Genomic DNA, 19,657 nt, shown 5'->3' on the forward strand with positions numbered 1-19,657 from the left:
TCACAGCTCAGGCGAGAATATCAGCCTGAGAGGTGGGGTCGTTACTGATTTAGTCGGTACTGCATCCACTTTTCGAGGACTTGTTCCCGTGTTGCAGGTAGGAGCGTACGTAAAAGGCCAGTTTTTTATTTCCGAAGTTTGTGAAGCAGGAAGTGGCCAATACGGTTTGTAATTTATAGTCCTTAATCTTGTTCCTTTAGGGAACCGTTTAATTCATAATTCTGGTGCAGGATGCCCAAGATTTTGATGGATAGAGAATGAAACTTAGCAAGGTGAGTGTGTCACATTTTTAACGCCATTCATTTTTTATGGACAGTGAATACAATGGCAACCGTTGTTTTAGGGTTTTACTTTTCCGTTTTCCTCCTTATTCTTCTTCAATTGTTGATGGCTGCAGGCTTTTGATTTCCCCGGGACATTGCTGAAAGCGGTGGAGCTGGAGCCAGAGCTAGAGCTAGTATTAGAGATTCCCAGTCCGGATAGCTGAGCTACAAATGGCATACATTCACAGCCTCGGTTTTGAAGGCTGGCCGTTCATTTCTTGGAGGAATATACAGGCCAGTTTATTCCATTTATTTAAACATTACTAACCATAGATTTGTCTCACTTATTTAAATTTTTATTAATATACCTTTAATTTCAATTGATTGCTACAAATATTTAATCAATATCATAATTTAAAACGTCAATTTCTTATCTATAATTTTAGTTATTTTTTGTTCAGTATTTTTCAGTACCCTTTTTGGTAATTAAGTAGATATAACACGGTTAAGGCTGATATGCCTTAGATAAAAATGTTCATGAACTTTCCCCTGCGTACTACAAATATATACAAAAAACTTTAATAACTGCAATTTATTTTTCAAGTGCTGAAATCTACCTAGTAGCGAAATTATAATTTAAATGTTACTTATTTTAATTAACTGTCAAACTTATTTTAATCATATCAACATTATTCATATTTTAATTCATAATAAATTATTAATATTTAACAGATTAGAACATAAGGTGTATACATATCTTTGATGTAAATATAATTTGGTTGTATTTTTAAGATATTTTTTTTGCCTCTTTAATTCTACTTTATCCAGGGTCATTTAATTGTTAATTGAAACCTATATACCAAGTCTTTTTCTTAGTTTTCTTTCATTTATAAAAAAAGTGGCACCCTCTTATTTAATAGTTATAATCAAATTTAGATTCTTTAATAGCCAGTCATAAGTGAACCTTCCAACAATCCCAAGCCTCCAATAATTCTGAGCTACCGTCTGCAAACTCTTGGCAAAATAGTAATACTGTAACGTTAACGCCACACAGAATTGGCCAAAGGGGAGGAGTAAGGACTCCTTGCACTCAAGCAAGTGCCTTATGAAATTGTAAATGCCGACTGTGATAGTGACTGTCTGATACTTAAAGTAAGTGTTAAAAATATATCTGTTTATTTGCCTGTTGTTTATTTTATACCAAATTCCACTGTTTTAATGTATGAAAAAATTTTAACCTTTTTGAGGAAATTCTCTCTTCTAGAAAACGTAAATGTGATATTGCTAGGAGATTTTAATTTGCCTTATTTCAATAATTGTAATTATACAGATTGTGATAAAAATGTCCTGATGCAGCAATTTATTAATATGTATAATCTATGCCAAGTAAATAATATTCCTAATTGTATGAACAGATCTTTAGATCTTTTACTAACTAATATGGAAAAATGCACAATATCGAGACCAAGTGACCCTTTATTATCTGAAGATGCTTACCACCCTGCTCTTAATTTACAATTTAATCTGAGGATTGTACAAAATAAAACAATTAATAAGAAGACTTATATATATAACTATGCAAGAGGTAACTTCTTTACTCTTTATATACAGTGTGTCCCACTTAAGGGTTAGCCACCCCTCTAAAATTTTTGTTTCTTGACTAATTTTCAAAAACTTTTTTTTGTTGGATAGATAATCAAAAATGGCACTTATGAGCCAAGTTCGACATTTAGAGAAAGAAGGTCATGGCCTACTGTATTCAAGTTTGAAGTGCGAAAAATCGAAAAGTAGTATTAGCGATATTTATTTTTGAAAAATGGTACTGGATTATTGTTCAGGACCACTTAAAACATAAGTGTACCAAATTTGGTTATGATAGTATACAGAGTGTTGAAATAAATTGGAGTCAAATTTTTAAAACGCGCAATAACATTCTTAATCAAATTTGAATATTTTAAAAATTTTTGGTTAATTGGCATGCGTCTTGAGAACACAAATGTTGAAAATATCCTTCAATAAACAACAATCGATCATATTATCATAGTATTTTGGGCTCAATTTGTTGGTTTTTTATGAGTTTGTTTGTTAAATTCCAAAGATATGATTGTGTCTGGTTAAAAATTATTTTGTGGGAATTTTACCCAAGTATGCTATGAAAGAAAATGTTCCTGACAGTTTGTCAAAGTTTTCATGCATTTAGTTCATTTTGACTGCTTGTCGAACAATTATGGGTGATTATAATTTAAAGGAAAGAGTTGAAGTAGTGCGGCTAGTTAGCGATGGAGTTAGAACATTTCGTGAAGCTGCGGCGGAATTCAACAGGAGACATCCTGGTAAAAACATCCACCATTCAACAATAGCCAGAATAAACTACGGGTTTGATCAGTCTGGTTCAGTAGGCGGAGTACGTCCTCATTTACATCGTAATCGAGCAAATAATAATAACCAAATAATTCTTGAATACTTTAATGCTAATCCGCAATCTAGCATTAGAGTTGCTAGTGCCAACTTAAATATTTCCAAAAATTGCATATGGAGGTGTTTAAAGAAAAATAACAAGAAGCCTTTCAAGCCTATATTCCTTCACACTTTGGAACACGGGGATGAAGAACGCAAGATGGAATATTGTTTGTGGTTACAAGGCGAGTATTTGGCTAACCCTACATTTTTGAAAAATATTTTATACACCGATGACGCAACATTTACTACAAACGGCATTGTGTCATCTCAAAATATTAGAATGTGGAGTAACGTAAATCCCCATTGGGTGATACAATGTAAAAGGCAGTATTCGCAGAAAATTAACGTATGGTGCGGCATCTTGAACGAAAGTATAATCGGGCCGTTTTTCTTTAATGAAAATCTAAATGGACTTCATTTTCTTCGATTCCTGGAAGGTGATTTTAGTGACGTAATCGATGATTTGCCGTTAGCCGAAGCAAGAAACTTACACATACAATTTGACGGTGCGCCTATCCACAATGCAGTGGTAGTGCGGAATGCGGTAAATCGGAATTATCCGAATCGATGGATAGGACGAAACAGTCCATTAATTCAGTGGTCAGCACGTTCTCCCGACCTTTCTCCCTTAGATTTTTTTCTTTGGGGAACCCTTAAAAACAAAGTGTACAAATCAAGACCGCAAACTCTACATGATCTTTGTGAGCGAATTTGACAAGAGTGTAATGAAATAAGCAGGGTACAGTTAAGAAGGGTGGTAGTAAACAACAAAAGACGCATAGAAAAATGTATAAGACTTAATGGACGACATATTGAAGGAACTAATATTTAGTTTTGTGGCATTAATTTTTAAATTTGAGTGTTAGCAAAGATAAAATACTAGTAGTTTTGTTATCTTTGGTGTTAGGTAATTCCTTAAGGTAATTATTTTCAGTTTTTGCTGCTTAGCCTACATTACATTATTAAGTAACTAGTGAAGTGCGAATTGCAACCTAACAATGAAATAAAACTAAAAAATTTATAAATGAAGTTGTATTATTGTGAAGCCTAAAATAGTATGATAATGTGATCGATTGTTGTTTATTGAAGGATATTTCCAACCTTTGTGTTCTCAAGACGCATCCCAATTAGCCAAAAATTTAAAAAATATACGTATTTGATTAAGAATGTTATTGTGCCTTTTAAAAATTTGACTCCAATTTATTTCAACACCCTGTATACTATCATAACCAAATTTGGTACACTTATGTTTTAAGTGGTCCTGAACAATAATCCAGTACCATTTTTCAAAAATAAATATCGCTGATATTACTTCTCGATTTTTCGCACTTCAAACTTGAATACAGTAGGCCATGACCTGCTTTCTTTAAATGTCGAACTTGGCTCATAAGTGCCATTTTTGACCATCTATCCAACAAAAAAAAGTTTTTAAAAATTGGTCAAGAAACAAAAATTTTAGAGGGGTGGCTAACCCTTAAGTGGGACACACTGTATAACTTTCTGATTGCGACTGGTCTATGGTGTTTAAACGCTATGATGTTGGTATGGGGTTTAATATATTTTATAAACTAATATACCAATTTTTGGACATTTCAATTCCAAAAACAAAGATAAAATCCAACACTGCAGGGAAATTTCCAATATGGTTCTCTCTTGATTTAAAACACAGAATTAAAAAGAAAAATAAGCTTCACTGTCAGTTGAGCAAGCAAGTGAGCCCAGAATGCGTTAAATATCAGCACCTTAGAGCTGAAATAAAAAATCAAACAAAATATGAAAATAATTTGTACAAAACTTCAATTGAAAAAAATTTAGCTGCTGATCCAAATGCATTTTTTGCTTTCTTTAAATCTAAAGCTAGGAGTGCAGATATACCAGTGATCATGACCTTAAATAATGTCAATTTCAATAAACCCCTTGATATTGCAAATGCTTTTGCCCAATATTTTGAGTCTGTGTATAGCACAGCTGGCTGTTCCGATCATCACATAAATAATAAAGAATGGGGCACTTTTGTTTTCAAAAAAAATTATGAGAGTGATGTAATAAATGGTATTAAGAAACTTAAACCTAAAGAATCTACTGGCCCAGATGAAATTCCTTCTTATATCTATAAGGGTTGTGCTGAGCTTTTAACAAAACCCCTAGTGTATCTTTTCAACATGTCAATTGAACAGGAATCCTTTCCAGATATTTTAAAGTTATCAATGATCTCACCAATTCATAAAAAAGACAAGAATCTCTTAAATTGTTTATCTAAAATTTTTGAAAATATTCTCTATGATAATTTATATTAACATGTTAAACATAAATTAACAAGTGTCAGCATGGTTTTGTTAATGATAAATCCACAGTGACAAATCTGTGTATCCTCTCAGAACAAATCTCTAAGGCAATTGAATCTAAGGAGCGAGAGTCTGAGGATTGTCAGAAGGCATTTGACAAGGTAGATCACTGTGTGCTTTTAAATAAATTGGTTGGCTTTGGTTTTTCTTAAAAAGCTTTTAATTTCATGAAATCTTATTTATCTGGGAGAAATAACGTGGTTAAGATTGGTAATTGTTTATCAGATCAATATATGTCAACCTCAGGTGTTCCCCAGGGTAGCAAGCTTGGTCCCTTTCTTTTTGTTCTTTTTATTAATGACCTGCCTGATTGTGTCTCCTCATCTGTAAGTCTGATGTATGCTGATGATTTTAAACTATTGCTGTCATGGAAGATGCTGTAAAATTAAAAAATGACCTATGTTCTGTGGTTCATTGGTTCAAGATTAATAAAATGTCGCTTAATGTTCAAAAATGTGCCGTGGTCACTTTCACTCGTAAAGTTAACTATTTTCTTGAAGACTACTATATTGATAGTACCAAAATTCTTAGAAAAAACTTCATTAAAGATTTGGGAGTAACTTTTCAGACCAATATGAAATTTAATTGTCACTATAGTGAAATAGTTAATAAGGCTTACCCTTCTTTAGGTTTTGTAACAAGAAACAGTAAAAATTTTAAAGTCGGCACTATCATTAGACTTTATAATGCCCTTGTTAAGCCACATATGGAGTATGCCTCTATTATCTGGTCACCTGAAGCATCATCATCTTCAGACATGATTAGGAAGGTACAGAAAAGATTTTTAAGATTTCTGTATGTCAGAAAGAACAAAGAACACCCATATATGGTGTCATACAGGGCAATGTTAAAAACGTTTGACTTCCAGATGCTCTGTACCAGAAGGCAGAATCAGGCAGTCATTTTTATATATTTTATTGTAAATAATGTTAAATACTTGAGCTGTAATCTAATTGAATACATTTCTTTTAAGATACCAAAGACTAGATTAAGAATAACTAATAAAGAGCTTTTTTATATAAATAATTTTAATACTACATCTCCAATCAATAATATGTTAAGGATTTGTAACAATGTCTTAAATGGATTTGAAGATGTAGATATATTTAATATCAGGGTTACGGAAATTAGGAGGTTACTTGAGCATCGGGACATAGTTTAGGACTCATGTTTTACTTTTTTCTTCTTATCTTTTTTTTTCTCCTAGGTTTACTGTTATTGTTGTGAAATTATTTTAATATGTTTTTTGTTTGTTTTTTTTCCTGTTATAGGCTTTACACGTAATAACTATTACCCGATTTATAGTGTTTGTAACGTTTTTTTGAATAAATGTAGATAATCCCTCAATTCTCTTAGGTGGAATGTTATGGTCCAGTTCAGAAGAGCATTTACCATGATGGTATTTATAAAACAGAGTCAAGTCCGCCACCTTCCTTCTATGCGCCGTTTCCAGTTATCTCTGGATTTCCTATAAGACGTATGGCTCACTTCTGGATGGAATCAAGCAGCTTCAACGTGTGTTTAGTTTTAATTAGTTTTTAAATTACATTGAAAATGGAGGCGGGGCCATCATCACGACCAGGTAATGTGATTTACGAATTTAATTTTTTATTATTTTTAGTATTAGTTAATTTTTAATATTAATCTTTGTTTAATTTTATCTAATAAATCTGCAGCACAATTAACAAATAATCTTACTTTATTTTAATTTCAAATAAAACTGAATATGATAGCGAGGGAAATAAGAGAAAGGCGAAAAAACGGTATACCCAAAACTATAAAGCTGACTGGAAGAAAAAAATTGTGTGAGTAAAAAAAAGTGCCAAGGGCAATAATTATTTCTATTGCAAATGTTGCCACAAAGACTGGCGGAATTACCGAAATTATGCGGCACAAGCAAACTAACAAACATAATGTTGCCGCCAAAAGCATGGTAAAGCAAAAGAGCCTCTTTGGTATGAAGGCTATAAATGCTGAAGATCAGTGTGTAAAAAAAGGCGAAATACGCCTCGTTTGTGGCCGAACAAAATTTTTCTTTTAATGTAGCTGACCATTTTCCGAAATAATCTTACTTTTCTATCGCATTTAATATACAGTATCGCTCTGTATAATTTCTTTTAAATATACGCACAGATCGTCTTTTGTCGCATCGAGCATGCCCATAAGAGATAAATTTGGCAAGCCCAATTTGAGTGGGGAAAGAAAACGAGAACGGACTCCGGTGTGAAAAGTGACGGTACCGTCCGCGTGTTTCGTGTGTTGAGAATCCGGAACCACTAATTTCTGGATTCAACCCAAATACTTGATTAATCGTGTGTGGGTGATGAATTGAGTAATCGCTATTCCAGTACCCAAGTCCGATTTAGAAGCCTCATCAGTTAAGAGACTTGTGTGTATCGAGTCGCGCTGATTAAATCCAATTTTTTCTTACTTTATATTCTCATTCAATTTCATTACCTATTTCCTACATTTTCATAGTTCAAGCTGTACGCCCTGACTGGCAAATCGCAAAAAAGCTTTTATTAGAAAGGAGAAAATGCACAGCTGTTATAAATAATGCAATTGATGACAGTAATTTTAAAAAAATATTGCAAGTTATTGAGGAGAGTAAGTTTTCTTTAATTGTAGATGAAAGCACAGATTTGGGTTGTACAAAACATTTATGTTTAGTTGCTCGATATTTAGATCAGAATCAGGATGTGCAGAACGCTTATTTGACTCTTTCTTCAAAGCGGCACTGCCGATATACTATACAATTTAATAAAAGATTTTTTTAAACAGAATGTTAGAATTATTAACTGGTTGGCTGTTATTTGGTGTAGAAATGAAAACCCTTTTTACTAGACTACATTTGATATTGTATAAAATATTAAACAGGTGCAGGTTGGCTGCAGGGTCCAGCTCGTCTGGATACTTGGCCACGCAGGCCATGCAGGTAACGAGGAAGCGGACTCTCTTGCCAAACTGGGATCCGCAAACGTGCCGATGGGGTCGGAACCCGTAATTTGAATCGCCAAATGCGTATCGGTCGCGTCAATGGTCGGGTCTCCTGGACAAGTGGACCACCGAAGATGGACTGAGTGCCCTGGTATGAGACAGGTCAAAGCGCACATAGGTGAGCCTTCTGCCTGTCTCACCAAAAATCTACTACGCCTAAAAAGACGCGAAATTCGGCTAGTGACAAGTCTTTTAACTCGACACTGGCACTTGAGAGCCATCTCTATTACCATCGGTATTGCGGACAACCCGGAGTGCCGGCGGTGCTGGGAGGAGGATGAGATCGTTGACCATGTGGTCGGGGAGTGCCCAGCAATCACGCGCGCCAGGTTCAAATGCTTAGGTAACACCTTCAGTGCACCGAGAAGTCCTTCAGACCAGAGAGCCTTATCGATTTTTCTAAGGCCATTGGGCTCTGGTAACCCCCGGTGGGGCATGACGGGTCCATCAGGAGAGGAAGTTAAGAAATCAAGAGAGGATACATTAATTTGCGCACCCATGCGGGCCAATGAAATCACGGATCGCTTTCGGATTTTGTCAGTCGGCATCGACGAAATAATCGGCGGGACTGTTGATGTGGTTTGCTAACCTCACTTTCAATTTTCAGCTTTGAGCTTAGTTTTTGAAACGTTTTGTTGTTTATTTGCAATTTGTGCGACCAAAAGTAATTATTATTACTTACATTATCTTGTTTTCTTAATCTTACTTCCATTATCTTGTTCGTAAATTCAAAACACCACTGTATATTTACATTAATTTACTACACCTTTATTCGGTGAACATGGATATAAACAGGTAAGTGCTTTTAAAATTAAGTACCTTTGTGAAATTTTATTGAACAGTATATATTTTTTTAGGGATAATAAATTAATATGTGAAGATTGTGGAAAGTCATTTTCTTCTACTTCAACATTGTATCGGCATATGAGGGATATACATAATAAAAAACAGAGTGAAAAAGAGAGCCAACACATTATTTGCCCCCTTTGCCTGGACAAAGAGATTACATCCTATGATTCTTTAATAACTATGACACTTTCATAGTATTCATAATATACATATTAAAGAATCTGTTTTAAATTTTAGGAATTTGGCAGAGTTTGAAATTTGGAGGTCTGCAGAAAACAGAGAGGTAGATTATGCTGTTCATCGAAGAAAGAAATGTGCTAATGGGGAAGAATTTATTTTCTATAATTGTAATAGAAGTGATTCAAAAGGTACCTAGTTAGTTTTATAATTATTTAAGTCGGTAATTTTTTAATAATTAATCATGTTTTAGGATAATATGTCTGTATGTATGCAGTACATGTTTGCAACGGAATTTAAAGTCTAAAGGAAGCATTCGTATGATTATTCGTATAGATTATTTTCCACAAATAATCTGTATAGATGGAACTCATGGAACAAATAGGAGAAACTGGGACTTGACAATTGTGTTAATAAGAGATGAACAAAATATGGGTTTTCCAGTGGCATTCTTACTAAGTAACAGATTAGATCAATTAATTGAAGAGGTTTTTTTTAGGGCACTTAAAACTAGATTAGGGGAAGCAGTTCAAGCTGAATATATAATGAGTGATGACGATCCAAAATATTACAATGCATGGATAATGGCTATGGATGCAGGTATGTGTATACTGTATAATCAAACAGTATTATAGATCATTAGTTATTTTATGTTATTTTTTCACTTATTTGTAGAACATATAAGAAGATTACTTTGTACCTGGCATATAGTGAAAAATTGGAACATACAAGGAAGGTCTAAAATCAAGAAGTTGGAAAACAGACAGATAATGAAACATGAAATGAGGAAAATTTTAAAGGAGACTGATCCACAAAAATTTATACAGCTGAAAGAGGACTATTTTAGGCAATTAGAAGAAGAGGAGGAAACTAATTTTCAGAATTACCTGAAAAAGTACTTCACTAAAAAAGTCAACACTAAAAAATCATAAAACAAATGTAATGAATTCTTTAATATGTTAGGTACTATTTCCAAAGTCAAGAGAGAATAATAATGTGGGCACATTGTTATAGAATCAATGCCGGAATTAATACAAATATGGCAATTGAAAGCTTAAATAAAGTTCTGAAGTACAACAAAATGAATGAAAAGCAGAATATTAGATAAGGAAATTTTAACACATTACAAAAAAAATATGTAGAAAATATATTTTCTCTTAAAAGGATTGAAAAACTGTTGGATTTACTGGATGAACTTGTTGATGAAAGAATGTGGAAAAGGATTATAAACATGGAAATGCCAAATGCAAATAATTATCAGCACAAAATATGTCAGAGTGCACATAAAAAAGCAGAAGAAATGGTGGGTAATAACGGTAATTTATCATATTCTGAATAAGGACATTTTAAGGTAAGGTCGTATAGTGATAATCATAAATTGTATTGTGTAAATTATAATGAGGTTTGTGATGTTTGTAAATTATAATGAGGACTGTAGGGCAATGTATTGTGAGAAGTGTAAAATATGTAAACATAAATATAATTGTGATTGTCCAGAATATACTGTTAAAAGTGTCATGTGTAAGCATATACATGCTGTAGCTTCATTTGAGCAGAGGAGCGAATATGTTTCAGGTTTCATGGATGAAATGCAAGAAGATAATAATCTGTATGTCAATGTACCTTCAACAAGCAAGACAGTTTATCAGGATGGAGTAAATCATTTTCTTGACGAGACTGAAAATAGAATGAATGTGACAATTGATTTTGAAAGAAAGCGTGAGGTATTTAGTTTAACAATAATTTTATTTGGTAGTTTTATAATATAGTATGGTATAAAATTGTAGATTTGTCTAGAACAGTTTTGCTCTGAAAAAGTAATTATGGTGGTGGATTGGGTGAACATGATTTAGAAAAATGTATGGATGATTTTAGAAATTTTATGCAGACAGTAAAACAAAAAAGAAATGGTGATGAGTAAAAAAAGAAAAATAGAAAAGCAGCAGTATTATCTCAACAAAAAACCTAAATAAATTTATTTATAATAAAATGTTATTATAATAAAATGTATAACTATTTCATTACTGACATTGCTTTTGTGAGTGACCTATTCTGGTATTATATCTAAGTGGTATTGGCTATTTGTATTCATGTAATTCGTTGGCTTATGGTGAAGGATACTTATAAAATATATTTTTTTTAATTTTTATTTTACCTTTATTATAATTAAATAATATATTAGTGTTTGTTTCATATTTATTGGTATTTGTTTTCAACTTTTGTAAATAGAACCCTTTGTGCAACTATGTTATATATATATTAGTAGATTGCTTAATAGATGAAGTTGATATAATAAATTTTGAATATTCTGCATCATTGTTATGAATAAACCTACTTTACTAAAATATAATCTGGTTGTTTTATTCATATTTAATAAGCTCAGATCCTGAAAAATATTGTTCTTTTTTCATTGTTGAAGAAGAATACAAGAAATGTTTTCCATTATTATGGCTCATTTTCATAGTATGCAATTGAATCTGATGTATGGATCACACGAGACAAGAAAGTGTAATAGGTAGGTATATCACAATAAAATAATACTTCTCGAAAATTTTTCATTTTAAAATGAAAATTTTAAATAATATAATGGATTACTACATAAAATAATAACAAAATGTGTCCTTTGATTTAATAAAATCATCAATTTTTTTATACTAAATTTTAATTGAGCGGAGTTTAGAGCCTGAGAATTAATTCAAAGCTATCCACTAAGTGCCTGAAATGAGATAAATTCTATTTTAGTAAAAGCAAAATTAATAAGATCATGTAACAAAATTATTTTCCATCATTTGCTGAAAATAAACAATTTCTTTACGTAAGTAAAACGTTCCGTATGTTTATTTTTCTCAAATGCCATAATTCCTCTTATAATCAGATTTGAAATACGCGCCTTAATTATCTCAGCCAATCACAGACAAAGCACCGTGATTGGCCCGCATGGGTGCGGCAATTAATGTATCCTCATCAGGAGACCTATATGCACAACTGCCTCTGGCAGCCCACTGTTTCGACAATTTCATGGTAGGTTTTGGCAGTGACGGTGCGAACACGATGATGTGTTCTAGGGACTTATTGTGTACACTTTTGCAGAATGGCATACCAAATTTATTTTTTTTAAAGTGTAGTTGTCATTCCTTTGCACTGTGTGCATCTTATATATACATGTGCTAAGTTACCTGAGTCCACTGAAAGATTACTCCGGGAGGGGAGGTTTATAAGTATTTTCAGTACAGCACAAAAAAATTTGGGGAATATAAAGAGTTTCAAAGTTTTTGTTCCGTGAAGCTGCACAAATTATTATATCCTTTCTTTAGTTGCAGTTGCGTAAATAGAGTGCTACAACAATGGGATGCTTTAAAACTTTTTTTTCAAAACGAGGTCTTAACAAATCCAGAGAAAAATATTAACTCTGCGAAGTCCATAAATACAATATTTCAAAAAATGTATTTGCTTTTTTGAATTATGTCTTTCCTTTAGTTACGGATTTAAATTTAGAAATGCAGGCTGAAACCTCCAACATTTTTATGCTTTCTTCAAAAGTGAAAACATTATTTAAAACTATCTTGGATATGTTTGTTAAGCCACAAGAATTAAAAAAAGAAATAGGTTTTATTGATTATAAAAATCCTAACAATCTATTACCATTAGAAAACATTTATCTTGGTGGCTCGGTCACTGCTTATAGTACTCATAGTATAGTGCTTATATAGTATAGTATACTGCTTATAGTAGTATAATTACACATACAGAGTTACCTCGATTTGAACTTGAAAAATTTAGAATTTAATACCTTAAATTCTATCAAGAGCTGCTAGACCAAATAAAAACTAGATTTACATTCTCAAGAAACGATTTAAAATACACGACTTTTATTATATCCATTAATATATATAATAAATATGTCAATAATGCCTTTGGTTGTGCAGTTTCCCAATTTAATTACTGAAAATAACTACAATACATTGACAGAGAATCGAGCCTTTTGCTCAACAGTTTGGGAGACTTTGAAGAAAAGGACCTTCATCTTTTTTGGAAATATGTTTCTAATTTAAAAAATGGGTCAAAAAACGTTTCCAATTGTTTTAAAGCTTGTGCACCTTTTAAATTTTGCCACATAGTAGTGCTTGTGTCGGAAGAGTTTTTTCGATTATAAATTTAAATAAAATAAAAACTGGAAATAGATTGAGTTCTAATTCTTTATCAGGCATTTTGCAACAGACGAAAAAAGATCATATACCAAAACTTGGACTTGCTTTTAATATTAATATATAAACAAGTAATTTTAAAGTGTGGTTGCCTTTCTTTTATTAGTTAACGTTAGCGGTGTCAGAACAAACCCAATATACAGTCCACTTTTAACAAATCCAGTATACAGTAATTTGTATTTTTGTTAATTTTCCATTTTTTGTGTATTTTTTCCAACCAGTTATTCGATAACCACTTCGTGCTGATCCTCTACCCTCAGGTAGGAACCGGTTGGACCATAAACCGCTGGTTTCCGCCTATTGTTGTTATGCAGTGAATTCTCCGGCGTAGCTACGATGGCTCTTGCCGGTTTCCTGATATTATTTGTTTTGTTTACGTTTTTGGCGCCTATCTTTTTTTTCTTGGTCGCATCGAGGTGCTCTAGCTTCTGATGGCACGGAACGTGAGACTAGACTGAATGGGATGTGGAAGCGTTGGTTATATTTATAGGCTGGGTGGGCGGCTGGAATTGGTTGGATTCACAGGTCTAGGACACGCCCACCCAGCTCGTCGGTTTTGGGTCGGTGTTGTGTTTACTTTGTTTTTGATATGTTTTTTTAATGTTTTTTAGAAAAGAGAAAGATTTTATAATAATAATTTAAAAGCCGGGTTTGAAGTTTGTTAAAATTAGTTATTAAATTATCTATTTTTAAGTTTATTACATCCTCCGGCAAGGATAAAAGAGTTAATAAAGTATTGTTTTGCAGAGGTGTTTTCATCTGTTTAGCCTCCAAATCGAGATCTTTTGTAGCCTCTGCCCCCCTGAACACTGGGCCCGATGTGAGCTCTCTTTTTATCAGCGTAGTTTTTTTTTACTATTTATAAAATTGGGGTTTTTGGGACAGCGCCAATAACTGGCCGGATGGTCGCCGCCGCTATTGCAACACTGGGCCGGTGCTGCTCGTTCTTTTTTGCATTCCGTATAAATATGTTTTTCTTTGCATTTATGGCAACGCGGCCCCGCGTTGCAATTGCTCGCGGCGTGCCCAAATTCCTGGCAGCGATGGCACTGTCCCACCTGCCTTATGTTGTTGATTTTAAACGTTTTGAGGCGCTCCACTCGGACCCTAATGTTCATAAGGTTGTCGACCTTGTAGATGTCCTGTTCTTTGTTTATCAGGAACCGGATGAGATCCGTTTGCCTTCTTCGACCTGGGCCGGTGTTAAACCAGCCCATTTCTTCAGGTCAAAATTTCTGTCAAAACCTCTTAAGATGAGGTTTAGCTTCCTGTCCTCCTCAAGGAAGAAGGAGTGGAATTCCATCTCCCTCTCCCTGAGGAGAGCAGTCAGGTTTCTATGATCCTGTGCAGTTTTTGGGAAGAGTGCCAAACCCAGCCTCTCCTTTTGTACCTTTAGTATGTTTATTTTGTTGTTCATTATCATTTCATACTTTTTTGCCTAATTTGTGGTGTCTCTAATGACAACCTTGGGAATTTTGGGGCTGCTAGGTTCAGCACTCTTCCTTTTTCCTGCAATAGAGAGATTATTAAGTGGCATGAACAGTGGATTCTTTTCCGGTAATGTGTCCCGTTTTGCCGCAGCCTCTGGGCGCGCTGAGGGACCAGGTTCATCCGTGTCGGTGTTTGATTCCGATTCTTCAGATTGCTGCATCTCCAAAACAACAAAATTTTTGTTGTTTTCTAACTTTTCATTTATCTCAAGTATTCTTTCCATGTTGTCATTCATCTCCCGCAATTGAGCATTGAAGACACAGTTTTGTTCCTTGAGGAGAACGACCTCTTCCTCAGTGTTTTTTAGTTTGTTTTTAAGTATTTCGTTTTCACTTTCAAGTGTTTTATATTTTAAATTTTTGTCTTCAATGCTCGACCGCAGGATCTCGGTTTCGAGGCTTTCGCAGATAGTTTTGTACACCTCTGCACTATAGTAAGGTTTTTCTGCTTCCATGGTCTGGGCAGGATTTAAGGAAGGGGAAGGAGTTTTTGAGTATCTCCGTTCAAGGAGGGGTTTTTGGGAGGGGAAAGGACTGCCAGCTAGAGACTTACCCCGCTCTAGTTCTTCACGTTTTTCTGATGTCTTCGTATGTTTGCTATTGGAAGGCTCATTTTCGGTAGTGTTTTGACGTCTCTGTCGTCAGTGGGTTGGCCCCCCGCTGACTATGGGGGGGCGAGTTTACGCTATTGTCCGCCGTTTCTGAGTGGTTTGTGGTGTTCTGCTTAGTAAGATCGCCGTTTCTGACTGCTCGTGAGTTAAGTTAGGTCAACTGCCAACTAACTGCCGGATAAACAACTGCCCAACTGCCAACTGCCCAACTAACTACCGGTCTCCGCCTAAGGGTGGAATTCCGTTGTAAGGGGGTAACTCTGCCCTTTGGGGGAACCGACAAATTACCTGCAAGTTACCCAGTCGGTCTTCTTGCCTGAGGGAAGAGTTGGCTCGGATAGCTAGGTTCCGGGAAATCCCGAGGCACAGTTATCCAAAGGGTTTGATTTAAAACTATGTCTTAATTTAGGTATTTTTATTGTTGATAACGCCTCCTCAGCTTGGCCTTTTGTGGTAAGGCCCTTTGTACAGCCTAAGGTGACACAATAAATTTGTCAAACAAACTAAGTTTTTTTCCTTGAGCTATCTGTCCCCCATCCCCGTACGCCGTACATAATCAAGGAGCCAGAAAGGTCTACTGGCTCTTTAGTTCAGTTTCTTAGTTTCTTACAGCTGTTTCTTACAGCTGCGCAGGTACTACTTTATTTGAGACGACTTGGAGGTCCGCCGGACCTAGTCGACTGGACGGCGAGACGTTTTCGGTCATTGCACTAATTTTTTTGAGAGACACAATCAAATTACTGTATCAAATCAATCAAATTACTTAAAACTGTTACTATATAATATATAAACTATACACTTTTGAAAGGTACCATATTTTGTATAACTAAATTTATTATATTGAAAAATAAATCAACATTATCATCCTACATTGTTGCGGGTAAGAATAGAAAACCAGTTAAATAAAATAGTTCATTATCAATGTCATAGGTTGTTTAAAATTTTTAAATTGTTTAATTTAGCTTTTCTCTTTTAAGTTAGAGTTCTGGCAGTTAAATAAGAACTCCAAGAATGGGTGGATAATGTTTTCTAGTATTTATAGTATTATTACTATGTTTTTATTATTAAGTTTAGTTCTCTTTTTCCTCTGTGATTGCATTTTTCTGTTAAGCAAATAAATAAAAATAAAATTACCGTTATATGTATTTGCAAAGGTTATGGAATAAATAAATAAAGAAGATTGTTAGTAGCTATCTAACCAAGGAAATTTAATATTTAGATCTCCACCAAAAATTACGAAATCGTATCAATTATAATCATAATAATTATAGGTATTATAATCTAAATTACAAAAAAAAAGAAATACTTATTACTTACTTAGTCGTGTTCTCTGAATGCATATCGGAAAGTGCTTCCGGATCAGTCTTAGAAAGCTTATCAAGAGCTAAAGCATATACCCAAACCGCATCGTATGCGAAACCGGCGTAATCCGAGTATTCGCCACTTCTTTCATACTCTTTTCTCCATTCCCCCACCGTTTTATTCTCTTGCATCGTTTGATTGTCTGGGGCGAAATAGGCGTGTGTCATTGAGAAGTACCCAGTTATCGCCTGCAAGAGTAAAATAATTTAAAAAAATAACTAATTATAGTCGTTTTATTCTCACTTGAATGACTATAAAAACGATGAAAGCATGCCGACGAAAAGACCGATAGACCGGGGTCAGTTTTAAACTTACTGTTTTCCCCAGAATTATCTCGAGATCGCGGTACAGCGGCAACATACTATACCGCGTCGGATTTTCAAAGAGAAACCGCGCGATGCATGTGTACGTTGATATTGGTCCTCAATAGCAGATCAATGCCCATGCGGCCACAAAAAAATATTTTAATATTCAGATTATTTATTTAGGGGTACATAAAGAATAATGAAGTGTAAAATATCCTAAGGTAAATTAATATATTTAAAAAACGTATTTTATAAACACCCAGTATTCGTTTAAAAGTGTCTCAACCGCCCGAGAGTTATCTTACATCCTTGAAAATCTATACCCTAAACATAAATAATAATATAAGCAGAGATTGAGAGAGACCCAAAAAAGTAAAAGAGACGGTGAGTGCTAGTACTTCGGCTTATAAACAGCCATGTATATTAGTGCAGAGTGGTTATAGTTTACTAGGTGTGGTGGTGTTTGTCCACTAGGTGGATATAAGAATGGTTGTGATTGTTTTGTGCACAGGTAAATCATGTCGACTTGTGAGTAATATTTTATGTTCTTATTGTATAAGGCCATGGCTAGAGTTTTATAGTATTCCAGGCGTGGGACTCTGTAATTTTTCTCTATTTAGAGAAGGAAAGGAATAAGGAAGCGAAGAGACAAAGATCGCTTAATGCCTTGGCACTCTATACACATTTCCTTATAAACTTCGTTGTTGCTCGGGCATATAGAGTTCGATAATTATCTATTCTAAAAACATCAGACAATTGAGCATAGTCCAGCTGTGAATACAAGAAGAAGAAGAAGAAGAAAAGTCAAAAGTCTGTCAGACAATATTGACATTTTCACTTTTTTTTTATTTTAAAATTTTTAATTTTTTATTTTAAACCAATCCAGCACAGCCCATTGCGCTGGATTGGTTTTAGGTGCTCTACTTTGATTCTCCATATCTGTAACAACAATAATGAGTTGATTATTTGTTAAAAATGGCATTAAAAACTAGTCTGGAACAATTTAAGTTTATTCCAAACATAGTTTCTTCTAAAGAAGCTAAGATATTCAAAGGCATATATATAATAGGTATTATAGGAAGTTAACAGAAATAATATTATGATGTATACCCACTTTTTATCTATAATGATTTGCAATTGCAAGGTGTAATTTTACATAGGATATTATTTACTCGAGGGAATGGATGAGTACTTACCTAGTAAAATAATTTGATTTTCTTCTTTTCCTGTTACCCTAAATCACAGAATACAAATATAAATAAAAAACGAAAAACTGAAAATAAATCATAACATAACACTTAAAAAAATCAGGTAGCGACTCCCGTCCATCGCACGTTAAATTTTTTCTCCCTCCTAATAAAATTTTCCCGTTCACGGCGTACGGACGGGGAGTCGGTACCAAATCCAAATAATTAAGCCAATAGTTTATTCTTTCCCACAATACACGCTAAAAAAGGAAGAAAATAATATCTTTACAATAGAAAGGTCCTTTTCGTTGTCGCTTAAGAAACGACCTCGCTTTCTATATTCTTTATTCGTTCTGTAACGAAAAAGCCCGAACGGCGTTACAGAGTACGAAATACCGTAGAGATAGAGAATAAAGAGTTTATCTATCGCTATTTGCGTTACAGAGTCCCACCTCACAGTCGCTATTTAGCGAGGTATTACCAGGTTGTGGTCGATTGTGTACCCATCGACAGGGATGCCCTCTGAATGCGCAGTTCCTTCGAGTTGGTCTTGTGAGTTATAGAGGGCCCTCACTTGTCTTCTCGATTGACACATTTGGATTCTAAGATCTCAGTATATGTTATCTTAGTTTCCAAGTGTTGAGATGCTTATTGCTTAGCGGCAGTGGAGCATCTGGGGTAGCCTTAACTATTGTGATTATATGGTGTCAGAACAGTAAATCGTAAACATTTTTGTTCCATGGTACTCTCAATCTCTTGCTGTATACATGGTAAGTTATTTTAAAATACCCAAATTTTTACAGAAGGGTGTTTTTAGAATATTAGATTTAAATGAAAGTCTAATAAAAATTAAAAGCACACTGTATTTGTTACTAAAAATGAGGAATATCAAAATGTGACCGTTTACACCAAGGCTCATGGTGATCTGTCTTTTTGTCAACGATATCGAATTCCACTGACGCAAGAGCCTGTCGAATTACCACTTGGAATTACCACATGGCACCGGAGTTAGTCTGAGACTCCTCACAACTCTGTTAATAACATAAATAAAAATCAATACTGGTTCTTTAATCACAATGTGTTGATGCAGGATATACAGTGATTTTATCTAGTTTTGTAAGTATAAAACTAAGGTGAGATAAAACTTTGTGTATGTTTAAATCACTTGTTAGAAAGCAAACAAATATGAACACAATTTGTCAGAAAGCAGTATAATATGTCCAAGCGCCTTCGCGTCAGCAAACAATAAAATACGCCCAGACAAATGTATAAAAATAATTTGTCAGAAAGCATCACGAGTGCCCAAGCTTAAAAAAAAACAAAAACATTAGCCAGAAGGCATCACAAGTGCCCAAGCTCAATATAGTTTTAACTGTAAACGCTAACACGGTCATTTTCAATTAAAA

General features: G+C 34.2%; 1 protein-coding gene across 4 annotated transcripts in view; it reads right to left on the reverse strand.

The window, feature by feature from the left end:
- The window catches only part of LOC126746095 (retinal guanylyl cyclase 2-like), a 407,445-nt gene that overhangs the window by 112,578 nt on the left and 275,210 nt on the right, over nt 1-19,657 (reverse strand). For all 4 annotated transcript variants that reach the window (XM_050454204.1, XM_050454203.1, XM_050454205.1 and 1 more), the window contains exon 10: nt 16,715-16,947. In XM_050454204.1, the coding sequence (XP_050310161.1) occupies nt 16,715-16,947 (233 nt within the window). The remainder of the gene's footprint in view (nt 1-16,714; nt 16,948-19,657) is intronic.

This window comes from Anthonomus grandis, chromosome 17 (assembly GCF_022605725.1).
Source record: "Anthonomus grandis grandis chromosome 17, icAntGran1.3, whole genome shotgun sequence".
NCBI lineage: Eukaryota > Metazoa > Arthropoda > Insecta > Coleoptera > Curculionidae > Anthonomus > Anthonomus grandis.